General features: G+C 41.7%; 1 protein-coding gene across 1 annotated transcript in view; it reads left to right on the top strand.

Annotated features, from left to right (window-relative positions):
* PTPN21 (protein tyrosine phosphatase non-receptor type 21) overlaps positions 1-25,705 on the top strand; it is a 1,442,744-nt gene that overhangs the window by 176,855 nt on the left and 1,240,184 nt on the right. The window contains exon 4 of the mRNA XM_044073481.1: positions 3,324-3,391. Coding sequence (XP_043929416.1) covers positions 3,324-3,391 — 68 coding nt within the window. The remainder of the gene's footprint in view (positions 1-3,323; positions 3,392-25,705) is intronic.

Here is a 25,705-nt window from a genome sequence, read left to right as displayed (position 1 = left end):
TGTGTACACTTAACATAAATGTAGATGTTCGAGTGTATTTACTGTTGCAGTCCTAGTTACCCTCCCTCCAGCCAAGCCCCCTAACATCTTTTGGCTATACCTCTACTTTCCTTTACTATGCTTAAAAGCATTTTTGGTGTATTTGCTTTTTTGTGGGAGGTATATCATTGTACTTTTATATTTATTTGCTCCCAATTAGGGGGGCACCTGACATCTGGGGCAAGAAAAACTGATGAAATAGCATCGGCTGCATGTTTTATACCCCTGACGACTTGACGTCATGGAAGAAGGGACATCAACCGATGCAGGACCCAAGACTTTGTTAATCAGGCCAACTGAGGGCTATCTGCAAGCAGATAACCCAAATGTAATGACTGCAACAGTGAATACACTCGAACATCTACATTTATGGTAAGTGTACACAACTGTATTTATATGGGTTGGAGACAGTGGCATTGACAAAAAGGCAGGAGTCAGAGCTGGACGTGGCAGAGTTAAAGATGTTAAGATTTGCACTGGGTGTGACGAGGGTGGACAGGATTTAGGAATAAGTATATTAGAGGGTCAGCCCAGGTTGGAAGGTTTGGAGACAAAGCCAGAGAAGCAGTATTACATTGGTTTGGACATGTGCTGAGGAGGGATGCAGAGTGTATTGGGAAAAAGATGTTAAGGATGAAGCTGCCAGGTAACAGGAAAAGAGGAAGGCCTAAAATTAGGTTTATGGATGTGGTGAGAGAGGACATAGAGGTGGTTGGTGTGACAGAGCAAGATGCAGAGGACAGGAAGAAATGGAAACAGATGATCCACTGTGGTGACCCCTAACGGGAGCAGCCGAAAGAAGAAAAAGAAGTTAAAATTGCTGTACCAAGGCAGTTGTACATCTTGCACAGTGCTTGTCTTGTGATACATTTTACAATGGCAGGACTAAGCATGCTCTCAGGCACAGAATTTATGAATATTATTTCAACATCAAGAAAAGTAGTTAGAGGAGAGCATTATACAAGTACAGTCGAGTGTATACATCTTTTAAGAAATTTGTTTTCTTTATTTTGGGCAAAGTTGACTATAGTGAAAGATCTGGACCATGGAAAGACATATTAGAGCAGAACTATTTTAGCAGTTAAAGTTAAACACTTCAAAACCAGTAGGTCATAAAGGCACTATTTCAGTGCTTCCTGTTTTAAAAAATGAGATATAATTATTTGTAAATAGATTGTTTGGATTGGTTGGTTTGTAACATATGACTGAGTGAGGGTGTTTTAAATGTGGGTATTTTACTTGCGTAAGCAATTTTAAGTGTGAAAGAGCTCAACTGTTTTTTTTTAAATTTCATTAAACAGACATCGTGACATTGTGTGGTTCGATCCTCGGCTGGGGTGCCTTCTGTGCGGAGTCTGCATGTCCTCCCTGTGGTCATGTGGGTTTCCTCCAGGTGCTTCGGTTTCCTCCCACATCCCAAAGACATGCTGTAGGTGGATTGGACATTCTAAATTGGCCCATGGCATGAGTGTGTGCGCCTTCTTTGGAAGGTAGGGCGCTGGGCTGGCAACTCGACACCGTAAAACTCCACTGCCAATCATGAGTGGACAAGTGATCCGCTGTGGCGACCCCTAACTGGGAAAAGCCAAAAGAAGAAGAAGATTAAACAGACATTGTGCAAATGTTCCTTGAGTTTTTTTTTAAGATATAGAGTGGCATATCATATCCTGGATACATTCAGTAAAAGCCCTGCAATTCCAATCACAGCTATCAGCTTCTTGGCACAGAGAATCGGGATAAATAATGGGGAGGGAGACAAAGGGCCAAAAATAGACAGATTTTAAATGTTGTTCTTCTAAACTTAGAAAGTTGGTAGAATAACAGGATTTGTCTAAGTATGGATTTTCTGAAGGATATGAAGCCCGTAACTCAATTGTGTCATTATTTAGTGACTTCAGTTCTCCGTGATTTTCCAGAAACCACAAATATGAATAACAGACTAAAAATATGAGACAGAAATCTGAACATTCTGTGATAATTTGGATAGTTGAGAAGTATGATTCTGATTATTTTATAGTTGGATGACTATGTATTAAAAAACAGTGTGTGGAGTCATCTTGGAAAAGGCTCACTCTAGAGACTGAAAAAAATAGTACTTGTAAATTCAAAGCTCAAGGAGAAACTCCCCTCTCTGTCTCTCTCACTCAAAATAGTCCAGCAAATGCAGGACCGCTATCACTTAGTCTGGTCTGCCATACAATCCCCGCAGAACATAGCACTGTGTACTGAAAGTAGCTCACCCCCCAGTGGCCTCCTTTGTTCTCTCTATTTGGTTAAAAACATAGTCTTTATCAGTAACCTAATACACTTTCCTGTCCTCTCTATTCATCTCTTCTTTTCCCACTTTTTTCTTCACCTTATTCCATTGTGTCCTTCCATTGCCATTTTGCTTTTTCACCGCATCCCCTTTCCACATCCTCGTTTCTCTTTCTTTCTCTCTATGCCCCAGGCCTTTGCTGAAAAATGAAATATTCAGGATAACAAAGCAAAAATAAGTAGGAATAAGACAGCAGACACCTGCAAGTATTCCTAAATGTTCATCATTCCCACTGCTGCAGTAGCCTTTGGCTGTTAGTGTTGTTTCCTGCCAAGGAAGCAACAGCTGGGCTGCTTCAAAAGAGCTTGCTCCTTCCTATACTCTAATAAGCATACTCTGATAAGCATGCAGCAAACATTTGCACAAATGGACTTTGCTTGACTTCCATTTTGGGGTAATTTAGAGGTACAATGGACCAAAATATATTAGAGTATAAGAGGTATTTCCAAAAATTGAGCTGAGTTTGTCATAACTATGTAGCAAGGATATGCGGATTAACAGCGATTTTTTTAGGATGGGAGTGGAAAAATTGATAGAGGAATGGAAGACAAACATGTCATGGATGACGGGTTTTAAAACATCTTTAGTTGCTTTAGATTCCCATGCTTAATGAAATTGGTAGTCTTTATTAATCATGCACAGCAACATTTTAACTGCAAATAGTCACAAGCTTTCTCTATGTTTCTTTTTCAGACAGGGAAATTGTTTGATGAACTTTTTGTTGGATTGAGTAGCAGAATCTAAGAACCATGCTTCCTCCCCACTTATAATTTTATTGCATCTTGCTAAAACATTATTTTCACTCAACAGTGCAGAAGTATGTACTGATAGTATTGTATCCAGTGCTGTTTCTATCCTAAAGCTGTATTGTTTATGTAGCTGTCTCTGCCTAAAGCTGTACTTGTTTATGTGTTTTGCAACTCAGAGTGCATTCTTTATATAATTAATGTTTTGTTCTTTTCTGCAGCTGACTTTGGAGACTATGACCACTATAATTCCCAAGACTTTCTTCAGAAGTTTGTCCTGTTTCCCATTGTAAGTTTAGTGTTTTCAACTTTCTTGGTTTACACTTTGTAATGCATTCATAAGTTTTGCTTGTTTTTGTGACACCTATCTGTGATGTTATTGTTTGGAAGATTTTTTTTTAATGTTCTTGTACTTCTACCAGATTATTGTAAAGATCTCAGTTTATGCAGAAACTGTTCTGCATGTAGGTTTGGTATATTTTTGCCGTGTTGTGATCCAGGCCACTGCTAAAAAGCTTTTTGACATCAGTTTAGCCTGGTGACCTTCCCTAGCCAAGCTAGCTCACTGCTGCAGTTTTCTTTATACTTGGGATATCCTGTCATGGATAGCCTAACACCAGGCAAGTATACACCTTCCAGACATCGTACATCAAATGTATTTCCAATGTGCAAGGCATAAAGTGCATATGTGATGTATAGATGCCTAATCTTGAGAACTTCTTTGGCTCCAGACCGAATGCAACTACTGAATTCAGTCTGTCCGGCAAGCTGGTTCTTTTACCGAGCCTGTTACAGATAAGTGCCTCATTGGGGTCTCTTATTTTCCAATTTTCTCCTTGTAGTTTGTTTACATGTCATCCAGGAAGGGGAAATGTGAATGCGGGTGGCAGATTCCCCATAAAGACAGACATGAGAAGTGTTTTTTTTTTTTTTTTTTTTTTTTTTTTTTTTGTTTTGTTTTTGTGCTTTACACTACCATACTTAGTGCAACATCTGTGAGGCTCTTGTCCCCCAAGACAATCCACAGATGTTTGTCTTTATGGATACTTAAGGTATCACACAGTGAGAACTCTAGTTTGGCTAGGTTTTTCTTGTAGTTTTTACTAACTGGTTTGATGGGTAACCTTTTTACTTTTTGGTTTAGTTGTTAGTTGGGATGTTTTGCAGACACTTTAATGGTTATGGACATCAGCTGGGTTTAAAGACCCTGTGTTTCTAGAGTATAGCCAAGCAGTCCACGTACGCTGTGCTGACAAGGTCATAAGGCCGAAACGTGAATGTCCGCTAGTGGCATTTGGCTTTGTTGGCCTGAATCTGTCCATAAAGACTTAAAAAGGAAAATGTCATGGACATTCAGAAGCTGTATAGCTGAAACATTTGATGTCCTTAAGGGGTCATTTGCACATATCCCATGGGCCTCTGTTATTGGAGGTTTAAGGTATCACACAGTGAAAACTCTAGCTTGACTAGGTTTTTCTTGTAGTTTTTTACTAATTGGTTTGTCTGTGTAACCAAATTTTAGTCAGGGAAAAGGTGCCTGGTATCCTCATTGAATCAGAACAGGGCTCAGAGCCGCTTAGGTTTCCTCAAGGCTGATGTTCCCTTAAAAAAGAATCAGAAAACTAAACATATGGCTACGGATCCTCACAAAGAGTGGCAGAACTTTACTCAAGGACTAATGCCCTTGTGGCTCTAAAACCTCCACAGGGATTGTCTGTCTGTGCTACTGCTGCTCCCTTGTCATCTACCATATCTAAGAGGCCTACGGATTCTGCTTCTTCTGGGGAGGAGTTAGATTCTGATGAAGAATCATTAGCATGTACTTCCCATGCAAACTCTTCTTTGTCATTGGGATATGATGAAGAGGATTGTTTGTCCCTGATCCTTCTCTTGAGAAATTATCCGTTGGGCGTGCAGTGGTCTGTATGATGGAACACTGTAAATGGAATTGTTCCCAAGTACAAAGAGGTTCAAAAGAGGTCTTATGAACTTTTACAAATTGGCTCACCCAGACCTTCTGCTTTCCCTCCAGCCATAGCTGCCTTATCGGACACATTTACAGCAGCTTCTCAGGCTCTTCACTCTGAATCTCTGTCCCCTATTTAAGCCAGATGGATTTTATAAGGTACCTAAGGATCATAAATATGTATATAAAAGTCTTTAATCTGATCCTCATGTTTTTTCCCTGTCCACATATAAGCCATCCAAACTGCTTTCCTCTTCCAAGCTTCTGCCTTCTGACAAGGGCAGCTGTGCTGTGGAAGGGTCATGTAAAAAGGTGTATACTTCTGCTACCTTTGCTTGCAGCACCAGTAATTGTCAATCCCACATGACTAGGTATGTGCTGGTTCTTCTATCCCAGCAGGGGTGGGGATGAATGACATGCTTCATTCGGACAGTAAGCTCTCTCTTTACTGACTTCTGCCTCTCAGTGAGTCGCCATTTCATAAAATGCAGCTGATGCCTTGTCTAAGGCATCTGCATTAGGCTTTGTCATGAGGAGATATTCCTGGTTGTGTCTGAAGGCTTTGCATGAGGATATTAAAGTCAAACTTTTAGATTCTCCCCTAGATAATTAGAGTCTTTTTGGCACTGCTGCTGCTGCCGAATTGCTTAAAACCCTGCAGGATAAGAGCAAGATTATGCCGGACCTTAAATTGTTTCTGCTGTACCTAACTTCTAGAAAACAAACAGAACTAAGTACAATAGAACACTGTGCCCCTAAGTGTCTTGAAATGCTAACCTGGTCTTCCAAATAACAAAGCCGAGCAGAGTGGTAAAATGAAGGAAATTTATTATTAAACGTTAAGCGCTTTCACTCGCTAACTGCGAGTTTCATCAGAACTCCATTACATTTAAACTGTATCATTTAAAATAACCTTTTTGGCACCAAAGCGCTACATTTCAATTGCTTTAAAGCTATATGTACAGAAAAAATGAATGTCATATCAAATAGTGACAAAAAATGTCAGAAAATACCACAATGATGGGTACCAAGCGCTGGCTAGATTCCACCTACAATATCAACCAATAAACAGCATTGACTTAATAAAACTAGTCATACTAATGATAATAATAAAAATAAAAAATAATAAATGTTAAATGATGAGAATAAAAAATGTATGACTGTATAATGTTTCTAAACTACTATTTATAAAACTATAACCACAAAATCTGTGGATTATTAAATAATTTTCATAAATATTAAATAATTTAAGTAAATAATAATGCTGGCTTAATAGTAACAAAATTGTTCAATCCTGGTGCAGTCGAAGCATCCGTATAGAGCTGCCACCATATTTCTTTATAGGACAACAGTCCTTTGAAATCTCCCCCTCTAGATTCAAATAATACACTTTCAAGAATGGCAAATTTAAATGTGAGTATGTCCATATTGTTTAATATGCTTATACAAAGCATTTTTCTCATCTCTTGTCTTGATACTATATAAATGTGCATATATACGTTTGTTCAACTTTCTTTCTGTTTTACCTATGTAAAATCCGGAACAGGCTGTACACTTTGCCAAATAAACAACCCATCTAGTGTTACAATTTCCATGAACAAACCTTATATATGTCTTGTGTATATTATCCAAAGTGATAGTGCATTCATCAAGAATTGCATGACATTGTTTACAATTTCCACACTTGGTGGTCTTCCTATATGTCAAATATTTAGCTGTATCAACTCTTTCTAGATACATTTTAATATTTCGACCCATTTTATTAACAAAAACGGGTTGAGGTCCCAATATATTAACTATTTCCTGATCTGTCATTATGATTTTCCAATTATTAGTTATGATCCTCTTAATTTTGCCTGTATGTGGACCGTATTCCAGGACACATGCTCTTCTATAATCAGTAGTAGTAGATTTAATATCATGGGCCTGCTTTACACTATTATAATTATTATGGTTACTAATATCAAATTTGTATCCCAAAAGGGGTTTATATTTTTTGCCCCATTCTTCTATAATAGTTTTGCATATAAGTTTCATCATATTGGTATCATAACCTCTGTCCCTGAAAAGTGAGGTAATGAAAGAAACTTCTTCCAACATCTCAGGATATGTTGATGTCATTCTTATTGCCTGTATAATTTGATACCTAAATATATTAACAAATAAATCTCTTGGATGATTGCTAGAAAATTCTAAATAACTGTTAGAAAATGTATGCTTTCTAAACAGTCGAGATTTAAAACTACTGTCGCCTTTAGAAATATATGTATCAAGATAAAGAAGTCCTTCCATATTATATGAATAAGTAAATTTCAAATATTGACTACTAGAGTTCAAAAAATTCACAAATTGGACAAATGTGCCTTTATCACCGTCCCATAATATGTATATATCATCCAGGCAGCGCAAGTAGTACCTGATATATTTAAAGAATTCAGTAGTAAACAATTTTGTCTCCTCCCATTCAAGCATAACTAAATTGGCGTAGATGGTAGCACAAGCGGCTCCCATAGCTACACCATTGGTCTGTCTAAAATATTCACCCTCATACCCAATGTAATTATGTTCCAATACTATGGACATTAATTCAATAATCAAACATACTTTATCCCATTCTAAACCACCATATTTTCTAATACTATATGCAAAAGCCTCCAGTCCAGCATCTTTCAGAATACTGAAAATAGATCTATAACATCCACTGTGACAAACAAAAGATCAGAGTGCCACAAGTTGACTGGATAATTCCTCAAGAATTCCCACGAATCTTTGACTAAGTGTGGAATTCTATCATAGATGTGTTTAAGATATCTGTCAATGGCTGTTCCTAGTGGGAAAGTTTTGGATCTACTTCCAGAAATAATAGGTCTAAATGGTGGATTTGTGAGTACATTTGTGTACTTTAGGGATACCTACAATGGAAGCCAAAATGGGATGTTCAACCTTTAAATAATTATAAGTGTCCATCGTAATTCTTTGATCAATAAGAAATTCTTCTATATGTAAATCAATGTGTCGATACGCTATGTTTATTTCATTTAATGAAACTATTTCGTAATTGCCAGAATTATATAATAGTTGATGTAATTTAGAAGTGTAGTAGCTCTTTAAGAAGCTTTGAGATCAACTTTTTCCCCACATATTGATGTCAGCGAGTTTTAACCAGTTGGTTGGTACATTCAAATGTACCATTAATTGTGTATTTAAGGAGTTTTTTTACATTTGTTACCTTTTGATGTTTGTCTGAAGAAGTTCAGTTTTCTTGAACGAAAAGTAGATGTTAATAAAACACTTAATATTGGACTCTTTGCTGCTGGTTCTGCTGACGTGGATTTTGTGTCATTCATCTTAGTTTGTTTCAACTTCTGTTGCTTCAGTTAGTTTGTTTTGCATCCATTGCCGGTAGCTTCAACTGGCAGCATTCAACTAGCATTTATGAAATTGGAAGAAGGTGCTTGTTTGGACAATTCTGCACTGGTTTCTTTTACTAACATGGTTAAAAAACTCAATGAAAGGATGGATGTGCTTTCCCAACGTTTGTATGGGCTAGTAGCAGTCAAGGGAAATGCTGACAATTTGGCGGAAGATGTTCTTGGAGTTGGTTTGGCTTCTGAGGCGACAGCTGACACCAGTGATGGGTCGAATGACCGTGAGGACAGTGGAAGTTTCCACCTCAACTGTTTCAAGGGTTCCTGTACATCCTAGACCTACCGGTGAACATCCCAGGACCAGTTCATCTCTGAGCCGAACTGGAGACTCACTGAATGTTACATCTTGGTTGAATGAGCAACTCCCTCTTGAGAACAGGAACGGGTTTGTGTCTATTGACACAGGGACATCAGAATCCTTTAGTGGACTTTTTGAAGACCTTGGACCACAAATCTTTAAAGGTAAAGATGCTTCAGTTAGATATTTCCTATTTTAATGAATGTAAAAAAGTGGGGGTTGTGCCAAAGGGCTTGCGCTCTTGGCAGTACCCCACTGGACTGATAGCTGGCTCAGAGTTCCATAGTGAGCTGATTTGTTTGTTTGATAGACATGGACATGAGTTAATGGACTTAATGGCCAAATTTTATCAGAAATTTATAGACCAGTTGAGTGCTGAAACTGAAATTTTGGATACCAATATTAAGTCACATGTAGATTTTAACAGGTATAATTATGAGTATAAACAAATTTTTTCGACCATAGACCAACAGATATCTCGTAATATGGAGATGAAAATGAAAAAACTGAAAAGAGACATAGATGCATATAATAAACAAACTGCATACCCCCCCCCCCCATTCTCAGAGTGCTGGCGACAGTCTAGGTGCTCCTGTTAACCTGACTCATGGGGTTATGAGGCAGACAGCTAGACCTAGTAGGCCAGCCACTGGAGAGGATGTGGAGGATGTTGTTCCTACAGAAAATTTTGTGACTGATGGTGGCAGGGATGAGGAGGTTTCTCGTTCTACACCGTCTTTTTCCTCGAACCGGGGACAGAACCATTAGAGGTTTTACAACACGAGGAGCTATCACAGGAACAACAGCAAGAAGCCTTTTTAGAAGTAATGAGAAGGACAAAACCTGACAGTTTTGGAGATTTTTTTGTTTACAACTATTCGAGTTTTACAATCACTGTGGAGATGTCTGATTTATTTTCAAAAGGTCTCACTTTTGTTCCATGGAGACATTGTAATCTAGCACACACATAGCTTGATTTAAAGTTATTTATACGTCAGTTGAATTTATTGTTAATTTTTGGTAATACTGTTTTAGACAAAAAAACTTTGAGAGTTCCAAGTACATTTAACCCCCCTATCCACCCTTTACTTTTTTTTTGAACATTTGTGTGAAAACGAAATTAGAAATTTAGTCAACTGTTGTAGGACACTTCCGAACAAAAACTTGACTGATGACGAAGTTGACTTGTTGGACACTTTAAAAAGTTTACCTGTCAGGACACTTAAACCTGACAAGGGGGGTGGTTTAGTACTAATGGACACTTGTCATTATGAAAACTGTCTTACCCACATTTTATTGCAGGATGTTTATACACTGTCTAGCATTAACGAATTGAATGCAGCGTATAGGTGCATCCATGTTTTCTTAAATGATTTGTTTTTAGAAAATGTTATAGAACAAGATGTGTTGAAATATTTGACTGTTTCGTTTCCCAAGATTCCGACAGTTTTCGGATTACCCAAGATCCATAAAGATGTGCACAACCCTCCCATGAGACTATTGGTTAATGCTAGGGGTTCAATCACTTACCCAATAGCCAAATACGTGGATAATATACTGAAAAAATACATTGAAAAGCTAACACACATCTGTTAAGACTCTTGGTCTTTTTTAAAAGCCATGGGTGCTTTAGAATCCAAGAGAGGTCATAGGTTTGTGACAATAGACGTAAAAGACCTTTATACGTCTATCCCTCATGCTACAGGGATCGACTGGGTCACTGACCGTTTATTGCATCATAACGCTAGCAGTGTAGAAATCAGATTGGTGCAGGAATTGTTAGATATCATCTTGAAGTTCAACTTTGTAACATTTGGGGGAGAGATATATTTACAGAAGACTGGTGTAGCCATGGGCTCACCAGTAGGGGCCAGTTTTGCCAACATCGTAATGGCTGAATGGGAACACAGATATGTCTTTGGTAATCGTAATGGTCAGTTCAAAATCGATTTTTATACCAGATTTTTGGACGACATCTTTATATTGACAGAAGGTTCAACTAATGATGTGGGGACTTTCATGGACCATCTCAATTCCAGCACGTCTTTTTTGAATTTTACATTTGTAGAGTCTGATTCTAGAATTTCTTATCTGGATGTAGACTTATACAAAGACATTTCTGCTGGTAGCTTTAAGGCCAAAATATTTCGTAAGAGTTCCTATTCTAACACCATGTTACACTTTACTAGTGCCCACCCTGGGCACCAAAAAAGAGGGGTAGTCAAGGGGCAACTTGTGCGCGCTGCTCGAATGGTAACAGACGAACCCTTTTTAGAAGAATGTGAGTTTATTAAGGGATTGTTTCTACACAGAGGTTACCCAGACAAGTTTATTCACGACCTGGTTACTGAGGTCCAGACTAAAAGGTATGGGGGTGTTTATAAACCTATTTTACAAAGCAGTTTGTTCACAAGTTGTCCACTAGAACATTCACCCCCAGTCATGCCTTAAGTCTTTGTAGACAACAAGAAAGTAGACACTTCTATTTCTTTCATCACTAATTGTAGTGCTGAGATTCACTTAATTAAGGAGGTGTTTGTCAAGAACTGGAGTATTTTCTGTTGTGACGATGCCTTACAAGCCAGGTTTGGTACTTTGCCTAGTTTTATATACAGGAAGGGTGATAACCTCAAACGGATATTAGAAACAAAAAAGGACACTCGTGTCAGAGTAGAGGGCACTTTCAAATGTGAGAGTTGCAATATGTGTATGCACATTGCCACTGGTTCGAGATTTAAAATTGCTGGGTCTTCTTTTTCCACTGTTGGTAGATTCAACTGTAAATCTCGTTTGGTTGTTTATTTAGCTTGCTGCCAGTCTTGCCCAGCGTTTTATGTGGGCAAGACTGACAAAGGTTTTAACGAAAGAATCTATGAGCATTTATATTGTATTAGGAAAAATAAGTGTGAAAACGCTTTGGCGAAACATGTTAATGACCACCCTCAGCACAGTTTTACTTTTAGGGTGTTAGGACAGGTTCCCTTTGACATCAGGGGGGTCCTTTTCAACTATTATTAGAGCGCCTAGAAGTGATTTGGCAGCTGAAACTCTGTTCATACAGACCTATGGGTCTTAATGACAGAGTAAGTTTGTCTTGCATTTTGAAACTCAGAAGTATGCAGAGGTAATTCTATTATTTTTTATTTTTATTTTCCATTCATGACTTACTATTTTTTATGTTTCACTTCTTATTTTAAGTTATTAAATTGGTTCCATTTATTATGTTTCGTTTTTCTTGGTTTTAAACATTTTATGTTTAGACACATTTTCATTGATAATTTTTTATTTCATTTTGGTTAGTTGTTTGACTTCAAAACACAATCTATAAAGATCTGACTTTTGTATGTAGTAGCTCTTTAAGAAGCTTTGAGATCAGCTTTTTCCCACATATTGATGTCAGCGAGTTTTAACCAGTTGGTTGGTCCATTCAAATGTACCATGTGTTGTTAATTGTGTATTTAAGGAGTTTTTTTACATTTGTTACCTTTTGATGTTTGTCTGAAGAAGTTCAGTTTTCTTGAACGAAAAGTGGATGTTAATAAAACAATTAATATTGGACTTTTGCTGCTGGTTCTGCTGACGTGGATTTTGTTTCATTCATCTTAGTTTGTTTCAACTTCTGTTGCTTCAGTAAATTTCAAATATTGACTACTAGAGTTCAAAAAATTCACAAATTGGACTAATGTGTCTTTATTACAGTCCCATAATATGTATATATCATCCAGGTAGCGCGAGTAGTACCTGATATATTTAAAGAATTCACTAGTAAACAATTTTGTCTCCTGCCATTCAAGCATAACTAAATTGGCATAGATGGGAGCACAAGCGGCTCCCATAGCTACACCATTGGTCTGTCTAAAATATTCACCCTCATACCCAATGTAATTATGTTCTAATACTATGGACATTAATTCAATAATCAAACATAATTTATCCCATTCTAAACCACCATATTTTCTAATACTATATGCAAAAGCCTCCAGTCCAGCATCTTTCAGAATACATGAAAATAGATCTATAACATCCACTGTGACAAACAAAAGATCAGAGTGCCACAAGTTGACTGGATAATTCCTCAAGAATTCCCACGAATCTTTGACTAAGTGTGGAATTCTATCATAGATGTGTTTAAGATATCTGTCAACGGCTGTTCCTAGTGGGAAAGTTTTGTATCTACTTCCAGAAATAATAGGTCTAAATGGTGGATTTGTCAGTACATTTGTGTACTTTAGGGATACCTACAATGGAAGCCAAAATGGGATGTTCAACCTTTAAATAATTATAAGTGTCCATCGTAATTCTTTGCTCAATAAGAAATTCTTCTGTATGTAAATCAATGTGTCGATACGCTATGTTTATTTCATTTAATGAAACTATTTCGTAATTGCCAGAATTATATAATAGTTGATGTATTTTAGAAGTGTATTCCATGCTATCGTAGATAACAATCCCACCCCCTTTATCGGGTTTCATAATTCTGATGTTCTTATCTCTCCTAAGATCTTGCAACAATTTATATTCGTCATCTGGCAAATTGTAGTTCATTTTGACACCTTTAAGATGATTCTGTAATTGATAAATTTGTCTAGAAACTGATTTATCATATACTGAAATGATAGGGTGCATGGGGAGGCATAAATGTACTTTTTTTCTTTAGTATACCTTGTTCTCTCTGAGGATGGGACTGACTATCTTTACTATTAAAAGTAATAGCTAAATTAAGTTTCCTAATACATTTTTTGCATTCAGTAAGACTGTCCACAAGTCTAAATTTGGTAGTTGGTATGTATTTCATTCCGTTAGAAAAAAGTTTAAAATAAGTAGTATTTAATGAAAGATCCGTGTAATTGTAAATGTTAAACTGTTTATAAGTATTAACATCGCCTTCCTTAAAGATACGCTCGCACTTAAAATCGTGTGCAGACCCTTTCAAATTTGCTCCTTCATCTTCGTTATTGTTACTATTTTGCCGCTTTGTTTCTTCAACATCTGTAATTAACAATGAGCTGCTACTTGATGTTTCAATATGCTCCAAACAGGTATCCAAAATCTTAGTAGATGTCTTCATGGGTACTATTAATCCCTTTTGTAATATGTTTGAGGTCTCTTGGAAAATTGATTTTCTTTGGGATATCCTCCCCATTTCCTTTCCCTTGGTTGTCTAATGTTGCCGCTCTGATATAAAAAAGGTGTGTCCTCATCCTCCTGTAAATATTGCTCAGACTCATATCTATAACGTGTATTAAATAATTTGTTCTTGCCTTAAAAATTAGAAGTGTGCTTCCCTGTATTGTTTTTCTTAACAGAATGTCCCTCTGTATACTTTCCCCAGATATATGCTGTACATCTATGATATTGCTCACAATCTCTCTGAAGTTTATGATTTTTCCTTTGATAAGCTTTCTTTGTATTAGATTCGGCTATTGTAAACTGTTTCTTATGTAGTCATTCCCATTGAGGGAATAATAAATCATTTAATATTACATCATTAAGCTTTTCCACTTCCAACATCACCTTAGCCAACTGTCCATCATTATGTTTAATAAGTACATGCATATATTGTATGCCAAATGAATCAAATAATAAATTGAACTCAGATTTAATATCTCTTGTAATATCTATGCCCATCGGTATTTTAAAAAATCTGAGTCCTTTAGGAACAATTTTGAGCTCTATACATTTCATCAAATAGGCATTCTCTGACTTTAAGGTATTAATAATATTGAGCTTTTTGCCCAGTGTATAGATAATGTCTCTTAATGTACCTTGTAAAAAGAATGAGTCACTAGGCTTTTGTTCAGTGGTAGTATTCTGAAAAACACAATTATTGTCCAAAAATAGTTTCAATGGGTTAGATGGTAATTTGTCTAACTTGTAGAAAAAACATCCTTCAAAATCTTTCTTTATCTTTAGGTAACCTATAGAACCTGGTAAGAGGGTTTCTAAGGTGATTTTCCCAGGTAAGCCCACTCTGACTTCTAAAGGCCAAAAACCTTCTTTTGCTGGTAAATCTGCCTTTATCTGACATACACCCCCACACACAAATACACAAACGCCAGATTTCTCTGGCCCTCAGGCTAATTATTTCCTTTCCTGTTTTGGCAACTGATAATGACAGATGTATGGGTTCTCTCTGTCATCCAATATGGTTATTTTATGGCTTGGAAGTCCCCTCCTCCTCTTTTCTCAAGAGAGAACAGGTTTCTGTTTCAAAATGTTTCTGGTTCCCAGGAAGGAGGGAGCGTAGAGGTCTAATCTGGACCTTTTCTATCACAGCACCTTTCTCAAGGTTTCTTCCTTCAGAATATTGTCTCTTCAGATCCTTTTCCCTAGTTTGCTTTTCCAGGATTTTTTAGTCTCCCTGGATTTGAAGGATGCTTATCTCCAAAGTCCTGTCCACCCACTCTTCAGGAATTTTTTACATTTCTCTGTTTCATCTTCTCATTATCAGTTCTCTACTTTGCCTTTTGGTCTTTCTACAGCTCCAAGGGTATTTACCAAATGTCTAAGCCCTAAGGTAGCTTTCTGCAGACTTCAGTGAATCTAGATACTCCCTTTTCTGGATGATTTTCTGATTCATTTGACCTCTGAACCATTTCTGCTTCAAAATCTACACTTCATTATGCCTCTCCTGTGCAGTGCCCGTCTCAAAAAATCAAGTGTTTATTCTCTCTAAGGACCGAGTGTTTTTGGGTTGCAGGATTCAGACGATTCCAGTGCTGGCTTGTCTTCCACCTCCCAAAGCCCTCACCTTGACTGCTTATTTCCAGTCTCTTCTTCCTCTTCCATTTCTTCCTGTAAAGGAATTTCTCTGAGCCCTGGTTCATTTTGCCAAACTCCACATGAGAAAATTCCAATGATATCTCAGTAGTGTTGGCTTCAACACTGCCACCCTCTGGAGATTCCAGTCTTGCTTTTACCCTGTCATAAATTCAGATTCCAATGGTGGATTCATCAGATCTCCTTAAATCCAGGTCTGCCTTTTCATGTTCCTCTTATTACACAAGAGCTGTACATGGATGCTTCTGGTTAAGGTCGGGGAGTGTCCTCAAACACTCTTAAAGTCGAGGATCTTTGGTCTCATCAACAACTGACAGACCACATTGATATCAAAAAGATGAGGTCTCTTATCCTAGCTCTTCAGGTCTTTCACTCCATCTGGTTTCCAGGACCTCTGAAGGCTTTTACAGACAATAGCACAGTCATGTGGTACATCAATAAGTGGAAGGCAACAAAGTCTTACATTCTTTGCAGGCTTAGCTCTTCAGGCTTGGGATTTTGCAACCCACCATCACTTGGTTCTTCAGGCAGTTCAGATCAATTCAGAGCACTGTCTAGTGGCAGACCATTTGAGCAGATCCAGGACATCTCTTCGCATATGGTTGCTTCACAGAAAGGTGTTTCTGGACATTGTTCATTGGTGGGTACTCTTCAAGAAGATCTTTTTGTCTCCCCCTCTGAACAAACAACTTCCCTAGTTCTGTACAAGAGTTCCAAAGTCCACTGGCTTGGTAAGTGTATACCATATCCTTTTCTTGGAAGGGGGTGTTTCTATCAGCCAACCTTCCTTTTCCTGTCCCTCCCAGGGTGTTGTACAAGATCATGTGGGACGCACTCAAAATCTTGCTGTGACTCCTTTTTAGCCCAGACAGCACTGGTTCCCACCTTCTCTTTCACCTGGCCAGGGGCAGTCATCACAAGTTACCTCACAGGATGGATCTGCTCACACAAAACAAGGGGTCTGTTATTCACTTTCACTTGTCCATGCTTCAGCTAATACTTTGGGAGACAGGGTTTTGATTCTTTTTTGGCACCAGTTTTCTGAGGACATCATTCAAGTTGAGCAAGAGGCCAGAAATCTCGCTTCTAGAAAATCCTATGTCACTTTATGGAAAGGGTTTTCTATTTGATGTCTAAAGCATGAACAGGGACCTTTTTCTGTCTGATTCCCTACTTTCTTATTTCTGTAAATTGCTCAGTACTGGTTTGGCACATTCTTTTGTTAAAGTTCATTTGTCAGCCATTTCTGCCTGTTCACCTCCAAGTCCACCTTTGGCTTTGAACAATTCCCAAAAGGTGTCCTTCATTATCAGGCCACCAAGAAAGCCTATTCTTCCTTCTTAGGGCCTTAATTTTGTTCTTGAAGAATTGACTCAGTCTACTTTTGAGCCTGCCTTTTCTTCTACCCCATAGCGTTGTACTTGGAAGACTGTATTGTTGGTGACTCTTACTTCTGCCAAGAGGGTTTATGAACTCCCAAGTCCTCCTTGTGGAGCCTCCTTTTTTTGTTTTATCACAAGGACAGTGTATCTGTTCATACCAATCCTTTTATGCCCAAGGTGGTTAATGATTTATCTGAAGTAGGAGATTCATTTGTCTGCAACCTGTGGTTATGGATCCGATATCGGATCCGAACCGGCATGGTTTTCCAGCTATGGATCCAAGCTCTCAGCTCCTCCCCTCACCCATAATGCCCTGCTCTACCCTCATGACCCCAGATCTCGTTTGCCGCGCATGGTGACTGGATTTGTTTCTCAAGCTAAGTGGTAGTTTTACTGTTTAAAATCAGAATTTTGAAGTTTTTATTGATTTTTTGTGTGAAAGTGTAGGTTTCCCCTTTGATATTTTTCCTTTTTAGAGTTAATCTAAAAGTTTTATCCCTCCCCTCGCTGTTGGCGTAGAGTGTGTGTGTCAGGCCTGTGTGTGTTGGTTGTTTTAGTTACTTTAGTTTGGTAACTGCTTTGTTAGACTAGGATGGCAGACCAACCTAAGTCTATATTTTCTAAATGCTCCGAGTGTGGCCATAAGCTTTCCCCAACTGATGGCCACACTCGGTGTGTTAGATGCCTGGGGGTTGAACACCTCACATCTGGATGTTCCATTTGTGCAGGGTTCAACCCCAGGGCATTGAAGGAGCGGAGGTCCAAGCTTGTTTTGGCGGGCCTTTTAGCGCCGGACTCGGCTCCGACCTCCGCTCCTTCCGGAGTAACCGTGCCTACGGTTATTCCCTCTGCGGCACCCCTCCTCCTCCTGGGACTCAACCTCCCGCTTCTGGTTCGGAGGAGAGGATGCTAAGAAAGGGACCGGAGGGAGAAGCACTATAAGCGGCGGCCGAGACCTCTGTTTCGCCCCGCCAGCCAAGCGGCTTCTCCCGCCCGCTGTCGGCTCCATTGTCGGCTCGGTCTCCTCCTTCGGCTCCGGTCTCCAGTGTGTTTTCACCGGGACCTGAGGAGGAGGAGACCCGATCTCCGTCGAGGCTATCGAGGAGGCACTCCAGGCCTACCTCGGTAGCCTCGCCGAGATCCACGATAGCCTTTCGATGCTGATCTGGACCAGATGATGAGAAGGTTCATCCAGGCCCAGATGCAGATGGGAGTGCTCTTGCCTCCCCCCCCTCTGGGGGGGAGCTCAACACCCTTTTTCAAACCGATTGCTCCTTCTCCGACCCGCTATCCGAGTTCGGGGCAGCTGGAGCCGAGCAGCTTCGAGCCGGGGTGGGTCGGCGCCGATAGTACTTTGTACTCGGATCCGACCCTGCCCTCGAGTGCATCGGATCCGACCTTCGGAGCCTGGATCCGAGCCTCAGATCCGGGGGGATCAGTGCTCCTTCGGCGCCGTCTGTGTCGGAGCGCACTGTCCCTTCGGATCCAAGCGCTTCGGCGCCGGCTCCGATCCACTCTTCGGATCCGAGGGGGAGCCGATTGTCGGATCCTTTGGTCGAGGTCGGCTCCTTCGGCGCTTGATGTAGTGGAGAGGGCCCTGTTGAGGGTCTCCGGACCCCGACACTTGTTTCTGCCCGTCCCGTGCTCCCTCTGCACTGGGCCAGGCTTCCACCATCCGGCCCTTGGGACAGCCCGCTTCTGTGCCCCAAGTTGCTCCAATGGAACAAGTTGCTGCTTGCGAGGAGTCCTCTGACAGCCCCCCAGAGGATGTCCCTCGCAAGCATACGTGCAAAAGGAGGCACATTGACTCCCCCGAGTCTCTCACGGAAGACACGGACTTGGAGGAAGGGGAAGGCTCCCCACGGTCACCCCCCGAGGATGTCTCATTTGGAGACATCATGGAAATGCTCCGTATAAGGGGGGGGTGGTCTGCCCCAAGTCTTCCTCGGACGAGTCCGTGTTCTTGGAGGCATTTGAAGCGGGCCCGTCTACCTCTTGGGTGTCCCCCCTGCCGACCCCCTGGTGGACCTCATTACCACCAGGGCGTGGAAGGAACCGGACACCGTGGAGCCAATTCCTAAGAGGCCCGATAGGATCCTTAGCCCACCGTCCGACCGTGCCCATTGGAGTAAGGGGCCTCCGGTAGATGCCATGTTGACGGCGGCCACCAAGAGGGAACTTGCTCAGGAGAGTCCCTCAGTCCATCCCCGAGCAAGGAGTCTCGGATGATGGACCGCTTGGGGAAGCGGATGTTTAGTTCAGCGACCTTCTCGGTAAGGGCGCTGAACTACTTGGCACACGTCATTAGGATGCAGCGAGATCTCATTAAAGAATACGCTGCATCTCCCCCAGAGTCCATGTCGGAGGAGGACAGGGTGCTGCACTCCACTCGCATGGCCACTCTTAGGTCAGTTACTAATACCTCTAAGCGGCTACTCTCCCACGCTACGGAAGGCGCCGCTAGAGCCGCAGGGGCAGGCCTAGTCACTAGACGTCAGGCCTGGCTCCGTCACTGCGATTTTTCTGAGCCCTTCAAAGCGTCATTTGCGAACGCCCCCTTTGATGGTTCTGCTCTCTTTGGCAAAACCATTCGCAAAACGTTGACCCAGAGCAAGAAGGACGGGAAGACGCTGTCTGCCGTCGGAATCCGCTTCTCTGCACCCCAGAGGCCCTACTCTAGGAACCAAAAGGGTCAGAAGAAGATGTGGTTCCGGAAGTCGCAGCAGTCCCAGCCTGCTCCGGACAACCAGTCCTTCTGTGGCAGAGGAGGACAGGGAGGACGCCGCCCTAGAGGCAGAGGGGCTCCCAGAAACTTCGGGTCCAGGGAACCTTTCTCTGAACGGCCCGCGCAGCAACCCTGAGGGGTTGCCCGACTGCTCCACTCTGGAGGCAGTCGGGGACGCTGGGCACCTAGCGGCATGGGTGTCCATAACATCAGACCGCTGGGTTCTCCAAATCATATCCAGAGGATATCGCATTCCCTTTCTTCACTTTCCAAAGTTGAAGTCCCTCCCAGACGTTCCACCCGGTCAACGGGAGGCCGCTTTGGCAGAAATTGGCCATCTGCTAAAGAAAAGAGCCATCCAGCCCGTCCCCCCAGACCAGATCGGATCAGGGTTCTACTCCAGGTTCTTTTTAGTGCCATAGAAGACGGGGGAACTAAGACCAATTCTAGACCTTTCTCTCTTGAATCTGGCAGTCCCCAAAGTAAAATTCAATGGTCACTCTGCAATCTATTCTCCCCCTTCTGGGAGAAAATCACTGGATGTGCTCGATAGACCTCAAAGACGCGTACTACCACATCCTGATGGACAGGCGCTCCAGGAGGTTCCTCCGCTTCCGGCTGGGAGCCAGTCACTACCAGTTCGGGTCCTTCCCTTTGGTCTCACCACAGCCCCCAGGGTGTTCACCAAAGTATTAGCAGTGGTAGCGGCCCACCTGAGGCTTCAGGGGTGCAGGTCTTTCCCTACCTGGACGACTGGCTTCTTACCGCCCAACAAGGCATCTACTATTATTGGCGCGAGACTCCTTTCTCCATCTTGCTCCTTTTCTGGGCATTACAATAAATACAAAGAAATCAAACCTGGCACCCACACAGCTCTTAGATTTTATAGGGGCCAGGCTAGACACAAGGAGTTTACGAGCCTTCCTCACTGCGGACAGAGTTCAAAATCTGCAGCTCCAGGTGCGGGCCATTCTCCACTCGAGTTCTGTTCCGGCGGAGTTGGTCCTGAGGGCTCTAGGGTCCATGGCGTCTGCTATAGCACTTCTCCCTCTTGCCAGGCTCAATATGCGCATCCTACAGTGGACTCTCTTAGTACAGTGGTCATACCTTGCTCTCCCTATGCATCATCCCATTGCGATCAGCAAGGCTTGCAAGCGGTCCCTCTTGTGGTGGCTTCACTCCCCAGATCTCCACGGGGGCCGCCCCTTTTGTGCTTCTCCCCCTCTCGCCACGGTGACCACGGATGCCTCCCGCCTCGGGTGGGGGGGCATTTTGCGGGCCGGACCGTCCAAGGCACGTGGAACGATTCAGAGACCTTACTGCATATCAACGTTCTAGAGATGAGAGCAGTGCTCTTAGCGTTGCTAGCACTTCAGGACTTTCTTCCCTTGGGAACAATTGCGATTCAAATCGGACAACATGTCTGTGGTCTGGTACATCAACAAGCAAGGGGGAACAAGGTCTTACCCTCTTTGTCGAGAAGCCATGACAGTTTGGGAATGGGCAATCTCCACCAACCGCTTTCTAATAGCAACGCACATTCCGGGTTGGTCCAACATCCTGGCGGACAAGCTCAGTCGCACCATTCTGACCCCTTACGAGTGGTCTCTCAATTGTCAAGTAGCGAAACGCATATTCGCACGGTGGGGAACTCCTTCATGCGATCTTTTTGCCTCTCCCTCAAACACCAAGTGCGACAGTTTTTTCGCTCTGATACCTCCCCCCGGAGGTTCCCCAAGAGACGCTCTGGTGCATGCTTGGCCACCCGGTCTTCTGTATGCTTATCCACCCTTGTCTCTGATGCTCCAAGTTCTTCAGAAAGCCTCTCGGGTGGGTTGCAGAATGATTCTCATTGCTCCGTTTTGGCCTCGACAGATCTGGTTCCCCTTCCTAAGGTCTCACTCGGTGAATCCTCCTTGGATTCTAGATCCCATTCCGGATCTGATATCCCATCCATCCTGCATACCTCCTCCAAATCTGGACAACCTGAAGCTGACCGCTTGGCTGCTCCAGTTCCACTCTTGATCAGGACTCCCGGTATTTCGTCACCTGTTAAGGCAATTCTGGTGGCAGCTCATAAACCGTCCACTAGGAAGGTCTACCGCAGCAAGTGGAAACGGTTTTCTTTGTGGGCGGAGCGGCAAGGCCTGAATCCCTTCACGGTTCCTCTCCCCTTAGTGCTTGACTTTCTCACCACTCTTTTTAATGATGGTGCCAGCAGTTCCACAGTCAAAGTACAACTGGCGGCAATTTCTCATTATCACATTGGCCATGACTCTAATCCTCTTATGTCAGCCAAGTTGTGTAAAATTTTCCTTAAAGGTACTTTTCTTCTCAGGCCCCCTGTAAAACAAGCGGTTCCTCCTTGGGACCTCTCTTTGGTTCTCCAGGCCTTGACCACCCCCCCTTTCGAACCAGCGGCTACGGTGGATCTCAAATTCTTGTTTTACAAGACAGCCTTTTTGGTAGCCATTACATCGGCCAAGAGAGTTTCTGAGCTTCAAGCTTTATCAGCTAAACCTCCTTACTTGGTATTTCATCTGGACCGTGTCTACCTCAGGACCAACCCGTCCTTCCTTCCTAAAGTTGCTTCTGAAGCAAACATTAATCAGTCCATTAACCTCCCTGTTTTCTTTCCTAAATATGAGAACAAAGGTGAATATAAGCTTCACTCATTAGATGTCCACAGGCAACTTAGATTTTATCTAAACAGGACGGCTGGTCATAGGCAATCCGACCAGTTGTTTATTTCCTTTGCAAAATTTAATTTGGGCAAGCCAATTTCTAAAGTTTCTCTGTCACGGTGGATTTCACAGTGCATCTTATTGGCTTATCAAGCTTCAGGAAGGCCCGCACCGGAGGGTGTTCATGCCCATTCAACCCGGTCAGTATCTACCTCGGCAGCCTTCAAGGCTAGGATTCCTCTAGATGATATTTGTGCTGCAGCCACGTGGGCTTCATCTCATACTTTTATCTCCCACTATAAGTTGGATCTTGCATCTAGGGGTAGAGCATCATTTGGCTCCGCGGTGCTCCGGAATATCCTTCCATGATGGCCGCCCAAGATTCAGGTAGCTGGGGACTCTGTCCCACAGGTTGCAGACAAATGAATCTCCTACTTCAGATTTAGAAGTTATGTACTCACCATAACGTTCCATCTGAGTAGGTGATTTAATTTGTCTGCAACCATCCCGCCCTCCTATCCCCCTGGCCTTTCAGTTTCCTGCATATTATCTGTTACCCTTTTCAGGGTGTTGTTGCTGTTGGCAAACTCGATCTGAGGTCATGAGGGTAGAGCAGGGAATTATGGGTGAGGGGAGGAGCTGAGAGCTTGGATCCATAGCTGGAAAACCATGCCGGTTCGGATCCGATATCGGATCCATAACCACAGGTTGCAGACAAATGAATACACCTACTCAGATGGAACGTTATGGTGAGTACATAACTTCTAATTCCTTGAATCAGTCTCTTCATCTTCCTCCTTTTTTTCCTTATCCACAGTCTGCTAGTGAGAGGGTACTACATACTTTGGATTTACACAGACAGCTCAGGTATTACTTGGATAAGACAAAATGCAGCTGAAAATCTGAGCAACTTATTTCTTTCATGGCAAGTAATTGGGTTTGGCAGTGTCTAAGCAAACCATCTGCTGCTGGATCTCTAAGGCCATTTATTTTTGCTATTCTTTTCATGGCAAGCAGCTTTCTTCTTCAGTTTGTGCTCATTCAGATTGGGCAGTAGCCTTTTCTGGTGTTTTTTTTTTTTTGGGGATCCTTATACTAGATCTATCTTGGAAGCTGCTACTTGGTTTGCTGTCCACACTTATACCAAGCATTATGAGTTGGATGTCATTTTCAGGTCCAGGGCAGGATTTGCCATGACTATCCTTCATGGGTTTGTGGAGGCTCTTCTCTGCCATCCTCCTCCCATACTTTACAGTAGCTTTTGTACTCTCCCAAGTATAAAGAATACTGCAACAGTAATAAGGAAGGACATAGAACAGTTGTGTAAGATCTTACCATTACAGTTGATCCCCTACTTTTCACTGTTGCAGTATTTTGTTCCTTCCCCAACCCCTTTTCTTTTTCTGTTGCCTTACTGATGGTCAAGGGGTTTTCTCTTACATCCCTATTTCCTTCTGTTTCCCTTCCTTGATTGGCATGTTACTGTTTTTTTGGGGTTGCTCTGGTTCTACTGGGGCACTTCAGTTCTGCATGTCACGTTTGTACCTTACACCTTGCTTGTTGGGCTTACATCTGACATACAACCTCTGGAAGGTGTAAAAGCTTTAGTATGCTGGCCATTTGTTAGGCTGTCCTCAGCAGCATATCCCAAGTGAAAACTAGGACTTCTGCTGTTATGTTAAGAGCTTACACAGCTGTACTTTCGCAAACAAAATATTGAACTTTTTTTAATGTCCTGATAAGATCTCTCTGGTTTCAAATAAAGCATTATGGGTCTTGCTATGTTCGCATTTATTACCCTTTTCTTTTTGCAGCGTTGGTTTCCTGGTGTATGTCAGTAAGCCAGAAAAGTGGCGTGAACGTCTGGGTTGGTCCGGGGGGGGGGGGGTGTTCCTATCTGCTTTACTTGTGATGAACACATTGAAGGGGTAGCTGGGAGAAGAATGGGTGTGTGCAAGTAGTAGAGACCCTGAGAGACAGCCATCTTTCCCAAGAAGAAATGTGAGGAGTGTCCACAGCAAGCAGGCAAAAGCTATAAAAGACATCTGCAAATGTCTGTTGTTATTTATGTATATGGAGGCATGTTCACTGATCCCTTGTTGACATCCTTGCACCCCATGTATTTGGGGAGGGTGTACACTGATAGGGCATAAATATTTTGAGTAAGTACGTGCATCCCACTGTGAGATGTTAAATGGATTTTCACTTCCTAACCCATAATGTTTGTGACCACTTAGGTGGGAGGTCTAGTATCACCTGATGTAAGTGATGGATGTTGAAGTAGTGGTAACTGTGTAGCTTGTAGTTTCTGTCTTCCATGTTTATGTCAAGGTTTACCTGGTACTCAGTTTAGTTATCCTCACATGGCTGTTATATATACATAATGCATAGTAGCAGTGGTCAAAGGCTGTATAACAATGGAATACTTAACGTTTTCTGTAAATGTATTCATTTGATGCTTCTCATCAGTGCATACTTTGTTTATTGAAACTATGGGGATGAGAATTAATATGCCGAATCAGAGCTTTGCTGCTGTGAACAAATATATTAAGTGTATAATCCTGCTTAAATGCTCAAAAGTTATGGAAAAAAAGGGTGTCATAAGACGTTGCATAACTGATAACTGTTTTTTAGTAGTCAGGTTACTAGTAACTCATTAGAACAGTGTAATGCGCAACCAAAAATTAATGTTTCTTCAGTTAACGTTGCCCATTTTATATAAGAATAAAGCACTGTAGGTGATTGTGTGTTATTCTAAATGCAAAGCTAGAAGAGCTGGCTATACTTAGTTTTGATAAAGGGAGAAATAACTTAATATGAACCTACTTGCAAAAGTTAGCAGGATTTTTTTAAAGTAAATTTTGACTTCACAACTCCTCTAAGATTTTCTCATTAATATCAGCAAATCTGTTGTGGTGTGGCTTTGTCATTTATTTGTATGGTTTGCTTCCATACCATTTTACAACAAAATTTTGAGTTTAATTCATGACAGAATGTATCATAACTTACAGAATGTGAAACTCTAAGGCTCAAATACATAATATCACAAAGTACTAAATCTTAATGTAAACATAAATGTTGAGCAGACTAGACATTTATATTATGAGATGTTTAAAGTGTGGCTACTCTGCATAAAAACACTGAACAGCAGAGTATGCAGAAGATCTTGAATATCTCTTCATTTTACAAACATGGAATGAAACTGCTGCTCTGCATGGAGGTTTTCAGATGTCCTTCAAGAATGCAACTGCAGTCATAACATATGGGTTGTCCTGCCTCAGGCAGCCCTCGGTCGGCCGAATTCCAAAGTCTGGGTCTGGCGTCGGCTGGTGTCGCCTCC

The sequence above is a fragment of the Protopterus annectens genome, chromosome 6.part0 (assembly GCF_019279795.1).
Source record: "Protopterus annectens isolate FY-2018-M chromosome 6.part0, PAN1.0, whole genome shotgun sequence".
Lineage (NCBI taxonomy): Eukaryota > Metazoa > Chordata > Ceratodontiformes > Protopteridae > Protopterus > Protopterus annectens.
This window is presented reverse-complemented; position numbering and strand designations above follow the sequence as displayed.